The sequence below is a fragment of the Eleutherodactylus coqui genome, chromosome 3 (assembly GCF_035609145.1).
Source record: "Eleutherodactylus coqui strain aEleCoq1 chromosome 3, aEleCoq1.hap1, whole genome shotgun sequence".
Taxonomy (NCBI): Eukaryota; Metazoa; Chordata; class Amphibia; order Anura; family Eleutherodactylidae; genus Eleutherodactylus; species Eleutherodactylus coqui.
The window spans coordinates 202,099,599-202,124,495 of NC_089839.1; the positions used below are offsets into that span (position 1 = coordinate 202,099,599).

The window sequence follows — 24,897 nt, forward strand, 5'->3', positions numbered from 1 at the left end:
ACCGCCGCTCCGCTATATGGCTCGGCCGCAAGAGACCAATAAGATGGACCAGACCTCCATTCCCTCCTTGCCTTGTGCACAGCTGCCAAATTTGGCAGCCTGGTCTCTTGCAAAAACAAAATGTCGGCTTCAACGCGGCCGAGAAAATCAAAGGCCGCAAATCTAGCCATATCAGACTTAATGCTGGCAACATTAATGGATGCCAGCGTCAACGGAGCGGGTGCCGCCATCATTGGTGATCGAGTTAGATGGCTTTCTTCTTCCCACCCCCCTTCTCATCAGGGTCTGAGGATGACCCCTTGCCACGTTTCTTGGACACTGAAAGGTCCATGGCAAGGGGCTCCTCAACCTCGTCCTCCTTGCCACTGGGCTCTGGGCCAGCCCTCCCCCTGGATGTCACCAAACCCCCACAAGAGGAAGGCTCAGCACCCCCTGTAGGCCTCACGCTTGTCCTAGGCACCTCTCCCTCCGAGGACGAGAGAGCTTGGTACCTGTTGGAGAGCCCAAGAAGAGGAGAGTTTGGATTGCCTTCCTGCACCTGGCCCGTTGCAGGGGAAGATTTCCCTTCCCTTTTTTTCATTTTCTTGGAGCCCTGCTTGCGCTTTTTCTTTTGCCACTCATCTTTGCCCTCACCCACACTTTCATAGTGGGAAGAATCTGAATAAGTGGCATCCTCTTCCCTTTGGATCCTCCTGACCTCCTCATCCAGCTCCCTGTCCCCTGGAGCCTCAGCCACATGATTTGCGTCCGGAGCAGGGGCCAGCATTGACCCACCTGCCACCTGGGTTTCTACCAGCTCCCTGCCCCTTCCGCGCTTCTCTTGGCGCCTTAGCTTGGCTGCCCCAGCATGTTTGTTCTTCCTTGGCTCCTGGGCTCCATCGCCTCTGCTGGTCCCCTCCCCTGCAGAAGCAACCTCACGGCTCTCCTCCGCTGGGGCCATGACCGCATTGGCGAAAGAGCGCGGACAGCGACTGAATGGGTGACCGAGGTCACCACACAGGTGACACCTAATCTCTGCACAAGATGCCGCAAGATGACCTACCTCGCCACACAGAGCGCACTTGATGATGTTACAGGCTGCACTCAAATGTGTGGGGTCGCCGCACTTGTGACAGAGCTTCGGCTGCCCCTGGTAGAAGGCCAAGATACGATCCCTGCCAAGGAAGGCCGCGGATGGTATGTGGGCCACCGAATTCCCTGAACGCTTAAGTTTTACCATAAACGTCCAGGCTCCGGACCAGATGCCGTGTTCGTCCCGGTTCTTATTGGGCATATCCACCACCTCTCCGTACCGACTTATCCAAGTCATGATATCATAACAAGAGAGGGACTCGTTACGAGTCAAAACGGTCACTCTCTTGACTCCAGTCTGGCGGGTTACCACTTGTGCAGCGAAACCGCGCCAGCCGGGCTCGTCCTTCATCAGCTCATAATTCCCCCAGAAGAGCTCCAGGCCCTCCGGGCGAGCAAAGCTGATGTCGAACTCAGACGAGCCGTAGGGGTGGATCAGGGCATAGATGTCATTTGCCCTGAAACCCATCTTCAGCAGAAGCTCCACCACCTTACTCCTGGATGGGCACGCGTCATTGCCTCTCCACTGAAGACGAGCCACATTCCTACAGCCAATGTCCTGCCCGGTTGTCGGCAGGGACCAGACAGTCTCCCCCCTTTGTTCTCGGAAGGCACCAAGACCATGTCTCTCCACCCAGAGAGACAAATCCACAACTCTGCCCCCTACATTCATCGAGCTCTCCCCCCTCCTCAAGGCCTCCAGGAGGCGCTGTTGCAAAATGCCGTCCCCAGAGCCCAAAGACAAGGAGGACGCCTCTCCCCTCCCTCCAGCGGCGACACTGGCATAACTTCTACCAGATGTTGTCGCCGCTGGAGGGGCGACTGGATCCTGACCCACGCCCTGACTACCCTCCGAAGCCCCACCCGTACACAAGGTGGCATACTTGCCGGGGAACCGGGGACAGCTGTTCCTGCAGGAACAGGGGCAGCAGGAACAGGGGCAGCAGGGGTACCAACAGCCGCATCCATTACCTCACTCACTTCTCCATTCGCTGCTGGACCAGGACCCATGTAATCTTTACCATTAACTTTCCCTTTATGCCCTGAGGGCAAGTCCATGGCACTTCCGGTGGGTGGCTGAAGATGCACTTCAACATTTCTCTGGACATTGGTGGCTGTAGCTCCGCCCACCTTAGCCACTCTAGGAGTTGTAGTTCCTCCAACTTTCCTTGCAGGATCTTTACCATGTGTGGGAGGATCGGCAGACCCAGCCACCACCCCCTGCGCCCCCTCCGCACCGGAAAGGCGCTTTAGGGACACAGGGGGGACAGCTAAGCCACCACCGGTGGGACCTGGTGCCGGATCACACCCCCCTCCCACTGGGACGTGACCAACAGCGCCAGCACCTCTGGACTGGCCGCGACTCTTCGCTTTCCCAATGCTCTTCTCCACCTCCTTTACTCCTCCATTCCCACTACTAGCACAAGCGGGCTTGGAGTTTTGGGCCGCATTAACCCTCTCTTCCCCAGTCCCCTGCACCGGACCCACCACAGAGCCCGGGACTAGGAGCTCAGGGTTACCACCCTGGTTTGACTTTGCAGCCAAACCAGAGTGCTTGGTGACATAAACAAACTTTTCTTCAATATACGTTTTTTCCTTTTTCCTCCTCTTTTTGCTTGAGGTCTCCGGGGGTAAATCATTCCCGAAATAGCAAGACTGCAGCCTCTCTGGGGACTCCTGCAGCTGTATCTGCCGCATTATCAGCGCCCCCTCTCCACTACTGCTGCAGCTATCATCAGTGTCCTCTGAATCAGACTCGCCTGATGTGGAGGGCAGGCTGACCTGTTCAGCTGGGATGCTGGGCCCTGTAGTCCCACCTGGCAGTGCTGATTGCTGCTCTCCAGAGCACCCAGCTCGACCATCCTGAGCAGCATCGGATTCCACCTAGCTGCTGCTGCTGGAGTGCCTGGCAGAGCGCTCTTTAACAGCACCGCTGCTCACAGACGCCATTTTGATAAACCTCTCGTCATTTAACAGTTTTTCTTTGAAAGGTCCACTTCTTTCCAGGATCCTTTCCCTCTCCTCCGCATAAAACTCAATGGCCTCCTCACAAGCTTCAATCTGCCGTGATATGGCCAGTTTCCTGGTACGGGATTTTGCCCGCTTCGCATCATGTCGGGCAGCGTGCAGCTCCTGCGTATATTTATTCAGCTGCCTCCCGACATGTCCATAGTCCTTCATATATTTGGCGATACGGGTTGCCACATCCGTTACAGACTCGCCCTCCCTGCGATCAGCCCAACTTGCCTGCGTACGTTGTTTTTCCGCATGGTCCTCCACTCTCTTCCTCTGGCTCCGAGTCATCTTGGGCTCCTCCAGGGGAGTCAGGGTGACATTGCTGCCACTCTGACCTGATCTTCTCCCCTCCTGGGGTGCAGTCCTCCCTCCCCCCGACCGAAGCCAGAGGGAGGAGGTCCGGGACTCCATGGCTGGAGCAAGCCCAGCACCTGTAACCTTGGCTGGGTAAGATTCCTCTCACTGCTGACCACACCCTGGATCCTGCAGAGCTCTCACACACCCAACCTTCTCCAGAGCTGCACTCACTATTCTGCTGGTGAAGTCACTGTGTACATACATTACTTATCCTGTACTGATCCTGAGTTACATCCTGTAGATCTTTTTATTATAAAAGTGAAAAACATAACAATAAACAGAACATAAATATCGCTCACTTGGCATAAGACATAAACATAAAACAAAAACAAATTATCACATATTAACTGTACTTTGCCTTACTTCAGGACAAAGGGGACAAAAGCAAAAGGTCCATCTGGTCCAAACAATACACACAGCACACTACACCAACCTGCACTCCAAACTACACTCACTCATCCTCACCAATACATATACACTACATACTACATATAACAATATACACACATGTGAGAAAACATCCCTAACTCTCAGGATCCAGCCCGAAATCCCAAAAGAAGAAAGAAAATATGACTAATAACCGAAGCAATGATGTAATAACAATAATGCAAACAACAACGAAAGTAATAATACAATAATAATAAGAACAACCCAATCCCTTTTTTTTTTTTTTTATTTTATTTTTTTATTTTTATTTTATTTTTTTAAATGCCCACCACCTAAAGAATAAAACCTTACATAATCCTAAACTAACCCTATACCCAGACCAAACCACCACACACCCCAAACAACCCCCTACGGTGCAGCCTGGGAGCCACGCCTGCATCCCAAGTCCGTGCTCAATGTCTATGTCCAGGACTAGCCGAGCTGCACCGCATACACACACCCTGCCCGCCGCAGCCTGAGGGCCACGCCCGCACCAACAGTCCGTGCCCAATGTTCATTGTCCGGGACGTGTCAAGCTACGGCTGAGGCATAAATCCCCCCCCCCTCCCCCCAATAAACCCCCACCCAACCTATCTATAACCCCTAACCCTATATACAAAACAAAACATAACATAACATAACATATAACATCTCTTATACTACACAACTACAAACCAACACTACATATTAATACCCGAAAGCCTAAGGTTCAGTTACCTGCAGCCGTACATACTTTATCTTTGACCGAAAACAAAAACTCTACTAGTGTCACACTCAGCCCTCCACCAGGACTGGATATGATAAGCCGGGCACCGACCAAATAGAGAAAAACTATCCCTATAGTTAATCTGTCCCTACAATGTCCCTACTCCTTCCCTAAAACTTACCCTCAGAGAAACTGTCCCTACCTCTCCCTATTCTGTCCCTACAAAGACCCTAACAATAAGAAGACTGTCCCTAACGAAATACAAACCCTCTCCATAGGAGAGAGGCCTTAGTCGTGCCCAACCTCTCATAATCCAGAGAGCGCACCTTCACCAGGTCACCCAGGATGTTTCTATTCACCTCATCCACGGGGAGGATTTTCTCTTCCGTCGAAACTAAACACCGTGCGTTCCAAATGTGAAACCTGACTACTAGGCTGACTAAGAATAAAGTGCACCGGTCCCTGCCACCAAGGTCCCCGAATGCCCCATAGACCCATTCCGCATACGAGAGGCGTGCCAACCTGGGCCAACCAATGGAGGCTCCCACCCGTTTGTACACCTCTGTATTAAAGGGACACTGAAGCAGGAAATGCTCCATGCTTTCCAGTACGTTGCTGCACTCCTGGCGGGGGCAACCCCTATCCACCAGAGGCCTGCTCTTCAAGTTGCCCCTTACATACAGTCTCCCGTGGAAACAGCGCCAAGTCAAGTCCCAAAACTTCAAGGGGATCCTGTCAGAATTCAATAAACGTAACCCTCCCTCCAGGTCCCGACTTGGGCAGTCCTTGAGCGCCAGGGGCTTCTGGAAACGGGTCAACAGAACCCTCTTATCGAGGAGTTTCCTCGACAGAGTTCTGATCTCCCACATCCCCAGACCCCACCGACGTATCATCTTCAGAACCACGGTAGCGTAAGCCGGAAGATGCCCGTGCGGCGTGCGAAGATCCTTCACTCGCCCTCCTGTCTCCCATTCCTGGAAGAAAGGCCGAAGCCATCCCCAACAGGAGAATACCCACGGAGGAGCCCTCTCTTGCCAGAGGTTGCCTATATTGATCTTAACAAAGGTGTTTACGAGAAACACCACGGGGTTGACCATAGATAACCCCCCTAGTCTCCTCGTGCGATATGTGACATCTCTCCTAATTAGGTTCAACCTGTTCCCCCACAACATTAGGAAGAACAGGTTGTAGACCCGGGTCCAGAGAGGCTCTGGCAAAATGCATACGCTGCCCAGGTAGATGAATAAAGGGAGCAGGTATGTTTTGATCAGGTTAACCCTTTCCCGAAGGGTCAAAGACCAACCCTTCCACTGGGCCACCTTCTGAGTGGCACCATCGAGCCTGACCACCCAATTTTGCATGGGGTAATCTCCCCGGCCGAATTTGATGCCGAGAACTTTAGCCGAGTCCTGGGGCACTGGAAGGGTGTCCGGGAGACTAAATGTAGGATCTCCCCTTCCTAACCAGAGACTTTCGCACTTATCCCAGTTGATGCCGGACACGGATGCTTCCGAGTAGCGATCCACCTCTGCCATCACGTACTCTGCCTCCCCCCTTGAGGACACAAAGACGGTGACGTCATCAGCGTACGCTGCCACCCTGAGGGTGGCTTCCGGCACCGCCCGATCCATCCCGACCCCCGCCATAGGCCCACCATCAATCATCCTAAGGAAAGGATCAATGGCAAACACGTACAGCAAGGGGCTCAGAGGACAACCCTGACGGACGCCAGACCCAACCTCAAATGGGTGGCCGACCCAACCGTTCACTAGCGGGAAAGTCTCAGCCCCCGCGTACAATGTCTTGAGCCAATTGACAAACCCCACTGGCAGGCCATACCTCAGAAGAACAGACCAGAGGTACTTGTGATTAACCCGATCAAACGCTTTGGCCTGATCCAAGGACAGCAGGTACCCCTCCCAGTGACCAGCCCTACCCTGCTCCACTGCCTCCCGGACACCTAGAACAGCACTAAAGGTGCTACGGCCTGGAACAGAGCAATGCTGGGCGCCCGAGAGGAGCCGGGGTGCAAACTTGACCAGCCGATTAAACAGCACTTTTGCCAGAACCTTCCTGTCCGTGTTGAGAAGTGCTATGGGACGCCAGTTCTCAATACGGCTCGTGTCTTTACCCTTTGACAGAAGGATCAAAGCCGACCTCCTCATTGACTTTGGGAGAGTGTCCGAGGAAAGACACTCATTGAAAACCTCAGTCAAGAGGGGACTCAAGAGGTCCTTAAAGGTCTTATAGTACTCAGATGTTAAGCCATCCGGTCCTGGCGATTTTTTGAGCGCAAGCCCATCAATCGCCAGTTTAACTTCCTCTATGTTGATCTCCTCTGTCAAAACATTAAGGGAGATGTCATCCCCTGGCTCAGGAACAGCTTCAGCCAGGAAAGCCGACATCATATCTCGATCTAGATCCCTCTTTCTCAAAAGGTGCGAGTAGAAGGATCTGATGACTTCCAGAATCCCTGATCTGGACCTGTTCAGAGATCCCGTACCGTCGATCAGTCCAGTGACAACTTTACGATTCACTGACATCTTGCAGTTTCTGTAAGGGTCGGGCGAGTGGTACTTCCCGAAGTCCCTCTCAAAAACCAAAGATGCGTGCCTATTATACTGGCACCCTTTGAGCAAAGACTTCACTCTGGAGATCTCCTCGCGGCGACCTCCAGTCGAGACAAGATGCTCGAGTTTCCTCCTCAGGCCCTGATAAAGACGGTACTTACTCAGGCTCCTGAGGCTAGAGAGCTGGCGGAAGAACCTCGCAGCCCTGATCTTGAACATCTCCCACCACTCTGACTTACTGCTACAAAGATCCAGTAATGGTACCTGGCTCTGCAGAAAATCCTCAAAGGACTGTCTTATCTCTGCTTCCTCCAGGAGTGATGAATTCAGCCTCCATAAGCCTCTACCCATCCGGGGGGTCTCTGCAACATTCAGGGAAAACAAAATCAGACAGTGGTCGGAGAATTCCACCTCAACAACGGACACTGGTGAAGAGATGGCTTCCTCCTTCAAATAAAACCTATCTATTCTAGACCTGCACTCGCCTCTATAATAGGTGAAACCCGCGTGGCCTGGGGTGTGCCGGATGTGGACATCCACCAGGCGAGCTTCGCTAGCTATGCTATTAAGCGCGACGCTATCATAAGTCAGCTTGCCTAGGGAGCCTCCCCTGTCACGGGTCCTCGTGACTGCGTTAAAGTCACCCCCAAAGATCACCTGCCGACTGGTAAAAAGGTACGGCTTGATCCTCATAAAGAGATCCTTGCGGTCCCGCTTGGTTTGGGGACCGTAGATGTTGATTAGCCGAAGCTCTTGTCCCTTCATGAGAACATCCAGGATCAGGCACCTCCCTATTTCTAACTCGATAACCCGTCGGCATTCAACCGCTGCAGTAAAAAGTACCGCCACTCCGCTATATGGCTCGGCCGCAAGAGACCAGTAAGATGGACCAGACCTCCATTCCCTCCTTGCCTTATGCACCGCTGCCAGATTTGGCAGCCTGGTCTCTTGCAAAAACAAAATGTCGGCTTCAACGCGGCCGAGAAAATCAAAGGCCGCAAATCTAGCCATATCAGATTTAATGCTGGCAACATTAATGGATGCCAGCGTCAACGGAGTGGGTGCCGCCATCATTGGTGATCGAGTTAGATGGCTTTCTTCTTCCCACCCCCCTTCTCATCAGGGTCTGAGGATGACCCCTTGCCACGTTTCTTGGACACTGAAAGGTCCATGGCAAGGGGCTCCTCAACCTCGTCCTCCTTGCCACTGGGCTCTGGGCCAGCCCTCCCCCTGGAGGTCACCAAACCCCCACAAGAGGAAGGCTCAGCACCCCCTGTAGGCCCCACGCTTGTCCTGGATACCTCTGCCTCCTCCGAGGACGAGAGAGCCTGGTACCTGTTGGAGAGCCCAACAAGAGGAGAGTTTAGATTGCCTTCCTGCACCTGGCCCGTTGCAGGGGAAGATTTCCCTTCCCTTTTTTTCATTTTCTTGGAGCCCTGCTTGCGCTTTTTCTTTTGCCACTCATCTTTGCCCTCACCCACACTTTCATAGTGGGAAGAATCTGAATAAGTGGCATCCTCTTCCCTTTGGATCCTCCTGACCTCCTCATCCAGCTCCCTGTCCCCTGGAGCCTCAGCCACATGATTTGCGTCCGGAGCAGGGGCCAGCATTGACCCACCTGCCACCTGGGTTTCTACCAGCTCCCTGCCCCTTCCGCGCTTCTCTTGGCGCCTTAGCTTGGCTGCCCCAGCATGTTTGTTCTTCCTTGGCTCCTGGGCTCCATCGCCTCTGCTGGTCCCCTCCCCTGCAGAAGCAACCTCACGGCTCTCCTCCGCTGGGGCCATGACCGCATTGGCGAAAGAGCGCGGACAGCGACTGAATGGGTGACCGAGGTCACCACACAGGTGACACCTAATCTCTGCACAAGATGCCGCAAGATGACCTACCTCGCCACACAGAGCGCACTTGATGACGTTACAGGCTGCACTCAAATGTGTGGGGTCGCCGCACTTGTGACAGAGCTTCGGCTGCCCCTGGTAGAAGGCCAAGATACGATCCCTGCCAAGGAAGGCCGCGGATGGTATGTGGGCCACCGAATTCCCTGAACGCTTAAGTTTTACCATAAACGTCCAGGCTCCGGACCAGATGCCGTGTTCGTCCCGGTTCTTATTGGGCATATCCACCACCTCTCCGTACCGACTTATCCAAGTCATGATATCATAACAAGAGAGGGACTCGTTACGAGTCAAAACGGTCACTCTCTTGACTCCAGTCTGGCGGGTTACCACTTGTGCAGCGAAACCGCGCCAGCCGGGCTCGTCCTTCATCAGCTCATAATTCCCCCAGAAGAGCTCCAGGCCCTCCGGGCGAGCAAAGCTGATGTCGAACTCAGACGAGCCGTAGGGGTGGATCAGGGCATAGATGTCATTTGCCCTGAAACCCATCTTCAGCAGAAGCTCCACCACCTTACTCCTGGATGGGCACGCGTCATTGCCTCTCCACTGAAGACGAGCCACATTCCTACGGCCAATGTCCTGCCCGGTTGTCGGCAGGGACCAGACAGTCTCCCCCCTTTGTTCTCGGAAGGCACCAAGACCATGTCTCTCCACCCAGAGAGACAAATCCACAACTCTGCCCCCTACATTCATCGAGCTCTCCTCCCTCCTCAAGGCCTCCAGGAGGCGCTGTTGCAAAATGCCGTCCCCAGAGCCCAAAGACAAGGAGGACGCCTCTCCCCTCCCTCCAGCGGCGACACTGGCATAACTTCTACCAGATGTTGTCGCCGCTGGAGGGGCGACTGGATCCTGACCCACGCCCTGACTACCCTCCGAAGCCCCACCCACCCGTACACAAGGTGGCATACTTGCCGGGGAACCGGGGACAGCTGTTCCTGCAGGAACAGGGGCAGCAGGAACAGGGGCAGCAGGGGTACCAACAGCCGCATCCATTACCTCACTCACTTCTCCATTCGCTGCTGGACCAGGACCCATGTAATCTTTACCATTAACTTTCCCTTTATGCCCTGAGGGCAAGTCCATGGCACTTCCGGTGGGTGGCTGAAGATGCACTTCAACATTTCTCTGGACATTGGTGGCTGTAGCTCCGCCCACCTTAGCCACTCTAGGAGTTGTAGTTCCTCCAACTTTCCTTGCAGGATCTTTACCATGTGTGGGAGGATCGGCAGACCCAGCCACCACCCCCTGCGCCCCCTCCGCACCGGAAAGGCGCTTTAGGGACACAGGGGGGACAGCTAAGCCACCACCGGTGGGACCTGGTGCCGGATCACACCCCCCTCCCACTGGGACGTGACCAACAGCGCCAGCACCTCTGGACTGGCCGCGACTCTTCGCTTTCCCAATGCTCTTCTCCACCTCCTTTACTCCTCCATTCCCACTACTAGCACAAGCGGGCTTGGAGTTTTGGGCCGCATTAACCCTCTCTTCCCCAGTCCCCTGCACCGGACCCACCACAGAGCCCGGGACTAGGAGCTCAGGGTTACCACCCTGGTTTGACTTTGCAGCCAAACCAGAGTGCTTGGTGACATAAACAAACTTTTCTTCAATATACGTTTTTTCCTTTTTCCTCCTCTTTTTGCTTGAGGTCTCCGGGGGTAAATCATTCCCGAAATAGCAAGACTGCAGCCTCTCTGGGGACTCCTGCAGCTGTATCTGCCGCATTATCAGCGCCCCCTCTCCACTACTGCTGCAGCTATCATCAGTGTCCTCTGAATCAGACTCGCCTGATGTGGAGGGCAGGCTGACCTGTTCAGCTGGGATGCTGGGCCCTGTAGTCCCACCTGGCAGTGCTGATTGCTGCTCTCCAGAGCACCCAGCTCGACCATCCTGAGCAGCATCGGATTCCACCTAGCTGCTGCTGCTGGAGTGCCTGGCAGAGCGCTCTTTAACAGCACCGCTGCTCACAGACGCCATTTTGATAAACCTCTCGTCATTTAACAGTTTTTCTTTGAAAGGTCCACTTCTTTCCAGGATCCTTTCCCTCTCCTCCGCATAAAACTCAATGGCCTCCTCACAAGCTTCAATCTGCCGTGATATGGCCAGTTTCCTGGTACGGGATTTTGCCCGCTTCGCATCATGTCGGGCAGCGTGCAGCTCCTGCGTATATTTATTCAGCTGCCTCCCGACATGTCCATAGTCCTTCATATATTTGGCGATACGGGTTGCCACATCCGTTACAGACTCGCCCTCCCTGTGATCAGCCCAACTTGCCTGCGTACGTTGTTTTTCCGCATGGTCCTCCACTCTCTTCCTCTGGCTCCGAGTCATCTTGGGCTCCTCCAGGGGAGTCAGGGTGACATTGCTGCCACTCTGACCTGATCTTCTCCCCTCCTGGGGTGCAGTCCTCCCTCCCCCCGACCGAAGCCAGAGGGAGGAGGTCCGGGACTCCATGGCTGGAGCAAGCCCAGCACCTGTAACCTTGGCTGGGTAAGATTCCTCTCACTGCTGACCACACCCTGGATCCTGCAGAGCTCTCACACACCCAACCTTCTCCAGAGCTGCACTCACTATTCTGCTGGTGAAGTCACTGTGTACATACATTACTTATCCTGTACTGATCCTGAGTTACATCCTGTATTAAACTCCAGAGCTGCACTCCCTATTCTGCTGGTCGAATCACTGTGTTTGTCCCCACTGGCCTGTCTTTAGATAGTTGCACATTTCTTCCTTTGCACATTTTTATGCTTACATTAAAGATATGGTTAGCAAACGTTTGTCTTTTTAAATGGCCTGACGACTGGGCACACAAAAGTCTTGGGAAATATTTTCCCTGATTCTCAGGCTGAATAAAAGGCTCTTAAGCATTCGCTCACATTATTGTAAATTTCAGGCGTGAAGCTAGAATGGGGCTACCGGAACATGTGCCCAGGGGTGCCAACAAGCCACTTTAAAAGAAAGCTTAGTAACAGCTCTGGTAGTTGCTGCGCTAATGTAGTGGCCCAAAGTCTATATATCTGGCCCCTCCATAACTGTCATACATGTCATGTCTTCTATGTGGATTTTCTGTGCAAATTGTCTTGTCTTTAGTTATGTGTATTGCACAGCTGTAGCATGTAAGAGGTTAATGTCTACGAATTGCTGGGATATGCCTGGAAATTGTAACCAATTGTCATGTCACATGATGTTATATGATATATATTTGATTGCAAGAGGAGAGAGAGGGTGGTTGTTTTTGAGATTCCATTGCTTCAACGCCGGCCACTTGGGGGTACCTTCAACCCTAATGTGATGAAGAATGGAAACTGGGGAGAGGTATCCTGATGTCCCCATCCCAGGACCCCTACCTTGAGTGCGAATGAAAGAAGAAGCCCGCCTTGAGTCTCAGTGGAGTGTTGTGTCCACCTCTGGTGTGTTTATACGCCTGGTGTCATCCTGTATCCCGGAGTGTGTGTTTGTCCAGGACCGGAGTCATACAGATAACCTAGACTCTAGGCCCGGTGTCATCTTGTGTTCTGCTCCCTGACCTTTTCTGAATTGTTCTTCCTCCACTGGTGTGAAAAGTTTGCATTGGAGAAGTAAAGTTCCAGTCACTGCCCATTCCCAGTGATTGAGGTATTCAAATATAACTGTGCGCGGACTCTCTTATTTTCCTGCTGGACATCCAACAGTGTGAAGGAACAGTGGCGTCATGAGTAACAACCTCTCAAGTCCACTACACTACTATACAGGTAAGTGTTGTCCTAGGATTGCCTGGAAGAGGCCTAGTGGTGCCTTGGCTCAGGCTGTACGCGTTCCTCTGGGGAGGGGTTTGGTAGAGCCACCGTGACAAGTGTCATCTCTACCCCCGCCATCTCCTCTGCGTGTGCCCCATGTCCCGGTTGCTGCAGGACACTGCACTAACAGTGTGACTCCTTGGGTTCTAATTAGAGATGAGCGAGCATGCTCGTTTAAGGCTGATGCTTGAGCGTGCATCGGTCTTCTCGAGTAACTGATTACTTGTCCCAGCAAATGCGGGTGGGGGGGGGAGCGGGGGGGGGGGGAGTGAGAGAGATCTCTCTCTCTCACCCCTGCCGCCTCCCCGCATTTGCTCGGACAAGTAATCAGTTACTCGAAAAGACTGATGCTCGCTCAAGCATCAGCCTTAAACGAGTGTGCTCGCTCATCTCTAGTTCTAATCCTCAATGTATTAGCTAAACTAGCTTGTGGTTCATTCTGAGTTGACCTAGTCTGTTACTTTCAGATTATGGTAACTCACCCACTGACACGTGCCGAGATGTGCCAAAAAAAGAGTAAACAAACACTGGGAAAAATGAGGAATATAGTCCAAATACAGGCGGCACTCCAGCCAAAAGAGCATATGCCAAACCTGTGGAAGACAAAAAGGGTAGATTATTCAGCATGAAACCAGAATCGTGAGCTTACAATGAACACTCTGTGTGCAGTATTATCATCTGATCAACAAGAGTTCACAAAAAGAATATCGTTTGGTGCCGTGTTAGCCAGGAGGATAAAATGTTCTTGCTCTCAGTAAGACCATATAATGTTGTAGATATAAGACCTTTTGGTGGCTAACTAAAAGAAATGATGTTACAGCAAGTTTTCAAGGCTACTTGGGCTTCTTCATCAGCCTCATGAAGAAGCCTAAGTAGCCTTGAAAGCTGTAACATCATTTCTTTTAGTTAACCATTAAAACAGGGAGTGAAACTCATTTTCACCGAGGGCCACATCATCGTTATGGTTGTCTTCAAAGGGCCGTTTATAAGGGCTCATTCACAGAGCCGTATTTATATGCGTATTATATGAGTATTTTTACGCAGGTAATACAGACTGCTTAAACACTATTGATTTGCATTGGGGTATTCAGACCTGCATTTTTCACACTTGTATTTTATGCACTTAGAAGAAAGCGTAGCATGTCCTATTTTCATCCATATTACTGATTAGAATTACTCAATTAAAGTCAATGAGACCGTGTAAACACACATGATATGTGCGTATTTACGCATAAAGACAGGGGGAACCTACAGGCACTTCTTGCATTTTTTTTAGTGAATACACGTAGAAAACCCCCCACGAATATGAAGTGAGTACGAACAGTTATCGTCCATGAAAACGCTGTGTACTTCACAGACTGAAATCACATACGTTCGTGTGAATGAGCCCTAAATGTACCTATTCCTTAACATGGCTATGGAGATCCTGCGCTACTGTGTGATAAATAGGGTGTTATACTAGTTGGGGGAGAGAAATAGATGTGACTGCAGTAACTTATATCACCCTTGGTGGGCTACCCTGCCACTGGTGCCTGCCATATGTTGCTGTTGGGAATTTTCATGGTGTCTCTGCTCATTTATTCGATGCTCATTATCCATCTTGGGAAGTTAAAGGTCATGACCTTCACCTTCCTGTATCTATGACCTGAATGAGAGGTTGTCATAGGCCCCACCCACTGCACAGTGAGTTGTTTAAACATTGACTGAATATTTCAAGGCCAATTCCACTGCAGTTCAGCTACTAGTCTGTGAACTTCGACACAGAAAGGGGTGTGTGAAGTGTTCTCTATGGGATACATTATACCATGTAGAAAATGTGTCGAGAGCGCCTCAGGGGACAAATGTCAGTAAAGGATATCAATTGATGGGGACGCACAGAAAAATATCCCTATTCGTTCTTCAGGTTTCACTTCAATCCTCTGGATGGAAAAAGGAGAGCTGCAGAAAAACACTGGGGGTTGCTGAAAATCAGCTCTCCCCCAGAACACGAAATGGGACAATGTCAGAAAAAGGATCTGCGCTCAAATATTGCAAACCAGAATCACAAATTGATGTATATGCCACACCAGGAAAGGATCAACTGGCAATTACTTGAGAAGGAGGGGGGTATGATGTACAAGAGCCCCCTCCTCTGAGTGTCGTCCACATAAACCAAAGGATATTCACTCCAAAGTGTATGGTATGAAGAAAACTTTTAATCCGGCGACGCGTTTCGGTGCAACACCTAGCACCTTTCTTAAGCCATACGGCGGAGACTCGGCCCCTACAGGGTAAAAGGAAATTGGCCTAGACAAAAGTTAGCAGCATCAGTAACAGCCACTACATGCTCTCCAAGTGTATTGCTGTAGCCCGATCTGAAACAGGTGTCAATCCAACTGCAACATTAACATGGTTGTATTTATTGATAATAATTTAGTATGGTGACAGCTGCAACTAAGGACAGTTGTCCGAAACATGTCAGAGGCCATGTAATGTATTTGCCCTTTTCTTTTAAAGGATTTATTAAAGGTAAAAGTCATACCGTCTGATGCAAAATAGTAGGTTGTCTGAGACCTGATGTTGAACTGGCGCACAATGAGCTCAGTAGAAGAAATTACTGTGAAAACCCACCCTTCACGTCTACAGAACTAGTGCATGAGTTAGAACTTAGGTCCATTGATCCTCAGATGGGTTCCTCTGGCACTGCCAGCACAGGCCATAGAAACATGAAAGTACTTACCTTGTGGAAGCTGAAGGATTCCCACACTGATTCCAGATACAATATCCCCCAGAAGCCATTCCTTGACTGGATATTGAGGCAGCCAATGGAGAATCGGGAGGAACTGGAACAACAAGGCTTTTGTGGCTGATCGAGAACATCTGTAAAGTAGACCACAATGTATGACAATGATCCTTGTGCTTTAATAATGCACTTTCCAAAAAACTGACGTATGGTGCAAACATCCAAAAAAGCAGCCCAGAGACAAGAAAAAAAAAAAGACCTACTTCTCTTATATTGGCAATTTATATAATAACCAGCAGTCTGAGTCAGCAAGCCTCTTCTCAGTAGTACTGGGACATGTACAGCTTAGGGATGTGACTTGTTTGTCTGAACATATATCTGCAACAGGAATGAGGCGCCAATTAGAGGAAAGACATAGCCTCCAGTTGCAATGGGAAGGATGTCTTATGCCTGTTGCAGACGTATGTTCAGCCAAAGAAGTGACATCCATAAGCTGTACATGTCCCAGTACTACTGATGAAGAGGCTTTTTGTCTCAAAATGCATTTAGACTGCTGATAATCATATACAAGAGAAGTTGGTCATTTCTCCTTGTCTTTGGACTGCTTTTTATTTTGAATGGTTGCGCCCTACTCCAGAGTTTCTCAAACTGCATCATTTATCCTTGTACGCCTGCTCTAATCGGGGCATCCATTTGGATAAGCAGAACCTCCATACTGACATAGCACTCCTGCATTGGTTCTATAATATTCCCCAAAAAAGCTCTCAGGCACCTTGACAGGGTTGCTCCACCTAACTTGGCTTTTTCACTCAATGTGACAATGATGGAAGTGATAGTTTAAACATTTGGAATTTCATCAATATCCTTATAATCAAAGGTATAGCTTGACTTTTCTGGGCCCAGACACAAAATTTGTGCTAAGAGTTCTACAGTGTTACTTGATACTTATAGTCTTGTAAAGTGTTGAAAAAACCAAAACAATAGAACCCTGTTTCAAGTCGCACTTTGCTAAAAGTTCAATTTTGTGAGAACCCGAATCTTGAGTGATTTGTCTTGGCCAAACCCGCTAAAAGAAGAAGAGGAAAAGAAGGAAAAATAAAGAGAAGAACCAAAAAGAAGGAAAAAGACAGAAAAGGATTAACTTTGCCTTTGTGAGAGGTGGGCCATGGTAATGTCCAACTCTCCAGGATGAGGTGATGGGTGTAGTAAACTCTGGATGACCAGGAGCCTACCTGTAATCTGGGTCTCCAAGCCTTCCAAGGGCAACCTTGCATCCATGTCATCCACCCAGCACTGGCTGCTCAGTATCAACCTCTCAGACACTGCCTTCTCTCCCGCTGTTGTTAACCAGTACTCCTTCCAGTGTCCATCGTCAAACTTAATGGCTTTATTAAAATTTATGCGGAGCTCGATTTTCTCTATGGTCGCTGAGGTAGTACAATCTGTGGACCGCAGTAGCATGTCCGTGCTTCTCTAACTCTAAGGTCCAGCGCTTTACAGACACACTGTCTACTTTCAGTTTCTCTATACTGACTCACTCTACTAGGGATTGGGCATCGCCCTACAATTTATACCACAAATTACCTGGGTGGCAGGGATAATTTGGTGCATTGCACCAGCCACGGGTTGTTCTTCTCTGCACCCAAGGAGCACAGTGTTAAAACAAACGTTACCAAACAATAATACTTAAACGAACAGTACGCAACAATGTTCATGTGCAATGTAACACCTTCTAACACCTTAACAACAGCTTAAAAGTACTTACATAGACTCCTAGGTGACCTAAGATTGTTACACTGGGTTCTTATGGCTTTTTGACAGCATTGTATACCAGTTTTAGGGGTATTCGTGAAGTTCCAGTTTAGCTTGAACTAATTTGGACCGAACCAAACTTCCTGCCGAAATTTGGCAAACCGTCCTAATCAAACTTTTCAACTGGCCGCTCATCACTAGTCTAGGAGTCTTATATTGTGTTTGGGTACCTGAAGCATCATATTTTAGTGTAGTCCTATAAATTCAATGGCATATATCCATCAGCCATAACTGTAAAAACACCTACTTATTAGTGTATGGGTCATCCTTGTGCTTTGATCCATCGAGGCCTAGACTCCACAAGACCTCTGAAGTGTTTTGTGGTCTCTGGCACCAAGACACTAGCAGCACATCCTTTAATGTCCCACAGCACCATAAACTTATGCTGCTGTTATGGGACGTGACAGGGAGCCGGGTGATGTACTTTTTATACTCGCCCACTCCCTGTCCCAAGCACTGCCCCCATTTGAAGTCCTGGGGACGCATGAAATTCTAAATTTTTCAGACTCCTGTGTTCATACTCTTATACAAGTCTATGGGAGAGCGTTGGCACGGGACTCTGGATTGCAGGAGTGGGTGGGTGTAAAAAAATATACCTCACCCGGCTCCCTGTCACATGCCCTAACAGCACCATAACTTAGTTTATGTTGCTGTGGGGATATGACAGGCTCCCATTAAGTCCTCTAAGTTATATGCTGCAACCTCTAAGGATCAAACTTGTTTTTCCAGCACCCTGGCAGAAAAGCAGGAGGACAAGTCATCACTTTTAGCTTTTTGTCATATACCTCATCCATTCCTGAACAATGTCAGGAGTGTGGCAGGGGACATTATTCAGCTGAAGCAGGGCACTGCCATTAGGGAATACCACTGGCATGAAAAGAGAACTTGTCTCTACATTGTTTAGGTCAGTGCAAAACATGTAAAATGTGATTTATCAGACCAAGCCACCTTCTTCCATTGCTCCATGGTCCAGTTCTGATGCTCACATACCCATTGTAGGTTCTTTCGGGAGCAGACAGGGGTCAGCATGAGCACTGTGACTGATCTGTAACTACCTGGCCTCATATACAGAGAGCTGTAATGCCCTGTGTGATGTGACACCTTAGTAATATCAACAGCATTATCAGGAATTTGTCCTACAGTCGTTCTTCTGTGGGATTGAACCAGATGGGCTAGCCTTCATTTCCCATGTGCATCAATGAACCTTGGGCAATCCCCATGTTGCCTGCTCACTGTTTGCCCATTTCTGGACCATTTCTGATCGGTGCTAACCACTTTACATTAGGAACACCCCACAAGACTGTTCTTGAGATGCTCTGAACCAGTCACCTACACATCAGAATTTGGCCCTTGTCACAGTCGATCAGTTCCTTACGTTTGTTCAGTTTTACTGCTATCAACACATCCACTTGCTACCTATATTAAAATATATATATTTTAATGTTATGGCTGATTGATTTATAGCATTGATAGCAATAGGGTCTGCTTTTCTTTATAATGGGCAAAGTGAACCTGCTCAGGGCCTCCACTATTTATAGGTTTTAGAAAACCATGAAGGTCAAAGACCGACTCAAGAAAAATGCTGCCCTTCTCCCACAAGTGTTGGCAAAAAAGTGGTGGACCCTATCGTCCTAAGATGGGGGTGCACCAATTTTGAGTTTTATTATGTTACCCTTTCTTCTATGGAAGGTGCCCAATGCATTGGCTTCATAATGGCATCCACCATTGCTCAAATACAGGACCTCGATGCCCACCTGATTAGAGCCATCAAGAGGAAACTCCACTGTGAAAGCTAATCATATTTAACCACAATTTCAGCAAATGCAAGCGAGCAGACCAATTAAAACTAATGGTAGACTCCCCACTTACCTGACTTTACGTTTGGCTGTACTGATGAGAGATTGTATGGTATTAGTAGACCTGGGCAATGATTCACCGAGTTCTTTCTCGTGAAACACGGTACGTTCAATGCAGTATCTCACATCTCGATACTTCAGCTCCTTGTTCTCCATGACTGAGATGCTAAAATCCACTAAGGCTGTAATAATCTCCTTTGCATGAATGGCCTGTGTGTTCAACACTGCATTTATTGGAGAAAAACCTGCCAAGGCACACAGAAGCATCTTCAGCTGGTTAACAGTGACATGTTTGTCCTCCAGACCTAAAGATGTTTATTGTATATTGTTAGACAATACTGTTCTGAATTACCCCACATTATCGCACATTTGATATGCTAATGCATCCATTTTCATGCATGTAGAATAATGGTGGTCACACTCCAGTGTTAATGAGAGAAGATGTAAGGGGTTTCCCTAAAGAGTTAAATGGTTGCGATGGACAGAGATACGCCAAAATGTGTGCCAAATTCTTGTTGATGAGAACCGAACATACCCACAAGGACTTGACTAACTGGCTGCTGCCTGGCAGATAAGAAGGATTTTCTTGCTGCGCCGAAGGGAGATGGTGCAGGAACTTCAATGTGAGCAATAGTACTGTTTGGTACAGGAGAGCGCGGAGGCATGATAGCCTGTAGGAAAACAGCTAAGACAGAACGCTGAGCATATGGGGCTGCTCTGAGAACCTTTAACTTAAGGCCAGAAGTTGCCTGGAGTGCGGAGGACGTGCTCTACAGATGTCACAGTCTAGAGTAACGTTGTCTTCCCAAATGCAACAGTCTGCAAGCAAGAGAGAGAGAAAAGGCTCATCATCAGCTGTGAGAGGATGTTAGGACGCTCATCCAGATTTCTGAGGATAAGTGGCTAAGGAATGCTCCTGATTCTGGACTAGCTGGAAATGTAGGAAGCCAGTATCACTATGCAAATACTGTAAGTGAGGCCGGCCTCGTTAAAAACTGATCAGCATGCAGAACAGTGTGAACATGTTAGGTAGCCAGCAGGTCTGGTGCACATTAGAGAGGACTTGAGTACAAACTGTACAGACAGCAAGAATCTACCCAAGGTTTGATTGACTCGGAGAGGACTTTTATACAGGATCGAGCCTGGACACCTATATACGATTTAGTTGAAGGAACTGTTTTCAGATACCATTAAATGTGGAGAACTATCCTGTTTCTTATGGATTGTCGAACTCAAAGTGCGATTTATTGTTCCCTGTTGTCTGATTGATATTGAGTGTTGCCGGCATTATAATCACACTATACAAGTTGTGAAATACTGTTTTTTATTGCTAAGCCTCAGTTAGCTGTAGTTAGGATTGAGTGACTGTACGGCAAAAACTATTTTGTTTACTTAATATTTTACTTTTGTTCTATTACTGTTATTTATTTAAAATAAAAATGTCCAGTTTTTGTAAATCCTTTGTCCGCATCATATCCTGGAGCCTTGGTCGCATACCATCAACCGTGACAAGGAGAAGGTTGATTATAGTTTCCAACATGGTGCAAAATCTTGTGCAAGTTTAAGTGTTTCCAATCTTTGCAGACATTGGCTCTCCCTACTTAGTTCATAGTAGATTACTTGGTCTGATCTTCATATCAGGTGATGACTTTCTTAAAGGAGACTCCATAAAACACAAAATCAGACCCACCAACTGCAAAAATGTGTGGGCAGATGGCTGCAGCTTCCTTCAACAAAATAGGCTGATTGCCTGGTATTGCTGATAGCAGGAGCTGAGGCGATCATCTGATTTCCCCAAGCCTTGCCTTCTCACTAGTGTTGTGCAAGTTGGCACAACTGCTTTAAAGATTCACTAATAAATTGTACCAATAGTCTGTGCTTCTCCATTAAGAGAATGATAATTTCTAACCAAAGAAAATCTACGAAACGTACCTACATTTTACTACAAAGGACATCTGAGCAAGAGTGAAAAGTAGTATTTATTTCCATATATGAATACTCATGTGGTTCCTTTGCCCCTAATGACATCAGTGGTATACTTTCTACTAACATCTGATACACTAGTATTTCCCTCCATTCATCCTGAAAACATCTGGCCAATTCTGTCAAAGAAGATGTTTATATGTCCTTACCCGGCGTTCCAGTTTGTCTAATATTTGTTCAGGGGTTCAGGTCAGGATTCTGGGCAGCCAGTCCAATAGTACAACATCCATATTCTCAAACTAATGTAAAACAGCACTGGATTTGTGATGAGGCGTGTTGTTTTCTTGGAAGAATGGCTGACCATTCCAAGAGTATGGTCACATTGTCAGCAGCACATTTTTGTCTAAAATGTCAAGGCGCACCTTTGTGGAAATGCTTCTTGGCACTACAACAAAGGGACCGAGACCGTGCCACGTAAAACATCCCCAGACTATAACAGAATCTATGCCGTAACAGGTGGCACAACACACTCAGGTTGGAGGTATGCCCCAGGCCTCCACGACATTCAGATATGTCCATTTGATTTGTAGTTGGAGTAGTGTGATTCGTTACTCCATTGAACATTCTTCCATTGCTCAACTGTCCAATGACGACGCTCCTTGCACCATTGTAGACAGGCTGATACATTGCACTTCGTGATAGATGGCTTGTGTGCAGCAGCATGATCCATATATCCAATAGTGTACAGTTCTCATCACAAACTATGGCTGACACCTCCAAGGGTCTGCATCTTATGTAGCATGGTTTGGGACACATGACATGCTACATAAGACACAATCCTTCTACTGTTAGGGGGGTCCGAATACTTTTACCCATGTTTACTCCCAAATATATGGTTGACTTTGTAGTGCAGGTGCATTACTCTGCCATACAATGCCCAAATAATGCTGCTATCCTAAGAACTCTGAGCGCATGAGGGCATTTGACGGCAGCTTGGAACTAATAGACAAGAAGGTGTTTGCATTATTGTGCTACGGTGCTGAGAATCAAGGGTTTATCCATACAATTGCCCATTTTGCCTATGCCATATTCTGACCTTGAAGGTACACATTGGCTCTTTAGCTGTAGTTCTGATGGGACTTGCATATGTTTATATAGTTTAATGGCGCCCTAAGGTGATAATATATCATTCCCGTCTTATGTAAGGTAATGACGCCAGTTATTAGCCTGATGATAATGTTCGTTCATAGAGGACTATTGTTTTCTTCAGTTTATCGCCTGTATATTTGTACGGAGTTCTTATTTTCCACTGTGCAGAAGTTTGGCAGCCGCTTCTGGAGGCGTAACTCTCATCAATAGACCTTAGTATTGCTAAAATTTCTTGTCCGTCATTATTTAAATGGTAATTCCTTTTGGACAAATCAGTGTGTGCAGGACTCTGCTCTGCTGCTTGTGATCCCTGCTGTATGGGATGAAGAATGTATGTAGCAGAGCTTTGTGTGTCGGAGACGTTCAGGTAGTAGGGCTGTATGTGATGTACATGTAGAGCTGTGTGTGTGTGACGCGCATGTAGTAGAACTGTATGTGATGTACATGTAGGAGAGCTGTGTGTGGCGTGTATGTAGCAGAGCTGTGTGTGACGTGTATGTAGTAGAGCTGTATGAGATCCTAGAAGGCCTCATTGATGCCATTATTTTCACACTGTCTCCTGGCAACATACATAAAAACGCAGTGAATATACATGCAAGATCTGTTTTAACTGAGTTTTTTTTACACTCCCATACACTTTCATGGGCTACTTTGCCCCTTGATAATGGACCAAAATACAACATGTTGTGCGTGTACAATAAGCACGTCTGAATACACCAATTTATTTCAATAGGTCCGTCTGTATTTAGTCAGTAAAATATGTGGACTAAATATGGACAGAAAATACGTCCCTGTGAATAAGCCCTAAGGGTCATTGTAGCATATAGAAGCCTTTGACGAGACACAGACAAAATCAGTTTACAATATTTTATTGTCAAATCTGGAGCTTTACTTTTACAATTTTACAAGAAAGACATGAAATAACTTTTTGTTTCGTTCTTTGACCAACAAATGAAAAAAAAAAACAAGGAAAAAAAATGAATTTCATATAAAAGAAGATTTGTCCCATAGCTTCTGCAGTCATTATAGCTTTTACCCTCAGGCCTCCAGGGAATGGGGGTAGCAGCTGTACTTGGGTCCTGGTAAAGAGGGGGTCCCTCTGACACATAACACGTCAGTATTATACATGGCACATGTATATGGCACACTTCAAAATCCATTTAGATTTGTTCTAAAAGTCCCTTTAAAGAGACTGTCCAGTTGTAAAATATTGATGGTGACACATGCCGATCACCTGTTTGCTGGGCTGGTGTGTTCCTGCACTGAGCCGATTTCTGTAGGAAGCAGACAGCTCCGTTTCCACTGCAGTGGCCAGGCTTGGTATTACAAGCAAAGTTCCTATTCACTTCAATGTTAACTTTGTCTGCAATACCAAACCTGGCCACTGTAGTGGGAACAGAGCTGTTTGCTTCCTGCAGAAATCAGCTCAGTGCACAATCACACTGGTCTAGAAACCTGATCGGCACAGATTCTAGGCCGCCGGGCCCCTGGTAATTCACTACAGATGGACTATCTTATGAATAGGCCCATTAATGGTTTGCAACTGGACAACCCCTAGTATAGAGCAGGAGATATAATGGGCTACAGTGCAGCCTTAAAAAAATTATTACTACCTGTATGAAAATGTATCAGGAGCATGAAGATCACCTGGGGTTACCCGCCACTGCCTGGCAAATGTTACATTTGCAAACACAATTCAATGGGGATTTCTCTGAAACTTTTTTACATAATTGGTGACGATTCATCAATAGCCTGCTCTTGGAAAACCCCATTAAGGGGATTTTCTGAGTATTTTTTTTACATCCCCCTACCACAACCAGTGTCTATTAAGGACTCACAGTGGCAGTGATGCACCATTTCAGAGCCGACGTGATGTGACAAGTGATGTCACTCGGCCTGTTTATGTGACGTCACTGATAATGGCTCGTTTTGGGGATTCCTATTATCTACAGCAGTCACATGGGTAAACAACCAGGAGACCAGTACAGCCAATAAAGACACAGACCAGCAGGAAGCACGGGAGCTGTAATGAGGGAGTCGCATGTTTGCGAAAAGGTGAGGATATTCTTTTTTTAAATGTATTTTAATTTTCATTCCCCTCCCCCACTGCCACCAATGTTTTTGTTGGAAAACCCCTTTAATAAATAATTAACATTTAAATTTACTGTAGCTTCCCTTGAGAAAGAAAATGTGTGCATGTATGTGTAGATATGCTGTATAAAGTTTGAAAAATACTTTTTTTGTTTCTACAAAATTGAAACTAGAACTCATAAATGGGAATGATGTCGTTTTAAGAATCTACTATTTCCATTTTTTTCCTGTATGGGACAATAACAAAAAATAAATCACAACTAAATGAAAAAAAAATTGCTGAAAGAAAACCAGAAAAAAAACACCAAAATTTCATCTTTTCCATTACAATCTCATTTGTTTAAAAAAATAATAAAAAACAGGTTTTTGAGTCTTTTTGGTGATAATAAATATTTATCAAAACACAAAAGAAAAACAAAAAAATTGCTTACAAATGAGTCACGTAAGTAAAATAAATAGGCCGTCGTATAAATATGCGTAACAAATAGAATTCTGAGATTCAATCTTTATATACAATCTGAAAAAATAAA

General features: G+C 47.8%; 1 protein-coding gene across 1 annotated transcript in view; it reads right to left on the reverse strand.

The window, feature by feature from the left end:
* The window catches only part of CELSR3 (cadherin EGF LAG seven-pass G-type receptor 3), a 200,665-nt gene that overhangs the window by 32,793 nt on the left and 142,975 nt on the right, over nt 1-24,897 (reverse strand). Inside the window, exons 37-39 of the mRNA XM_066594934.1 lie at nt 19,218-19,509; nt 15,534-15,673; nt 13,297-13,407 (exon numbers count right to left, since the gene is read on the reverse strand). Coding sequence (XP_066451031.1) covers nt 13,297-13,407; nt 15,534-15,673; nt 19,218-19,509 — 543 coding nt within the window. The remainder of the gene's footprint in view (nt 1-13,296; nt 13,408-15,533; nt 15,674-19,217; nt 19,510-24,897) is intronic.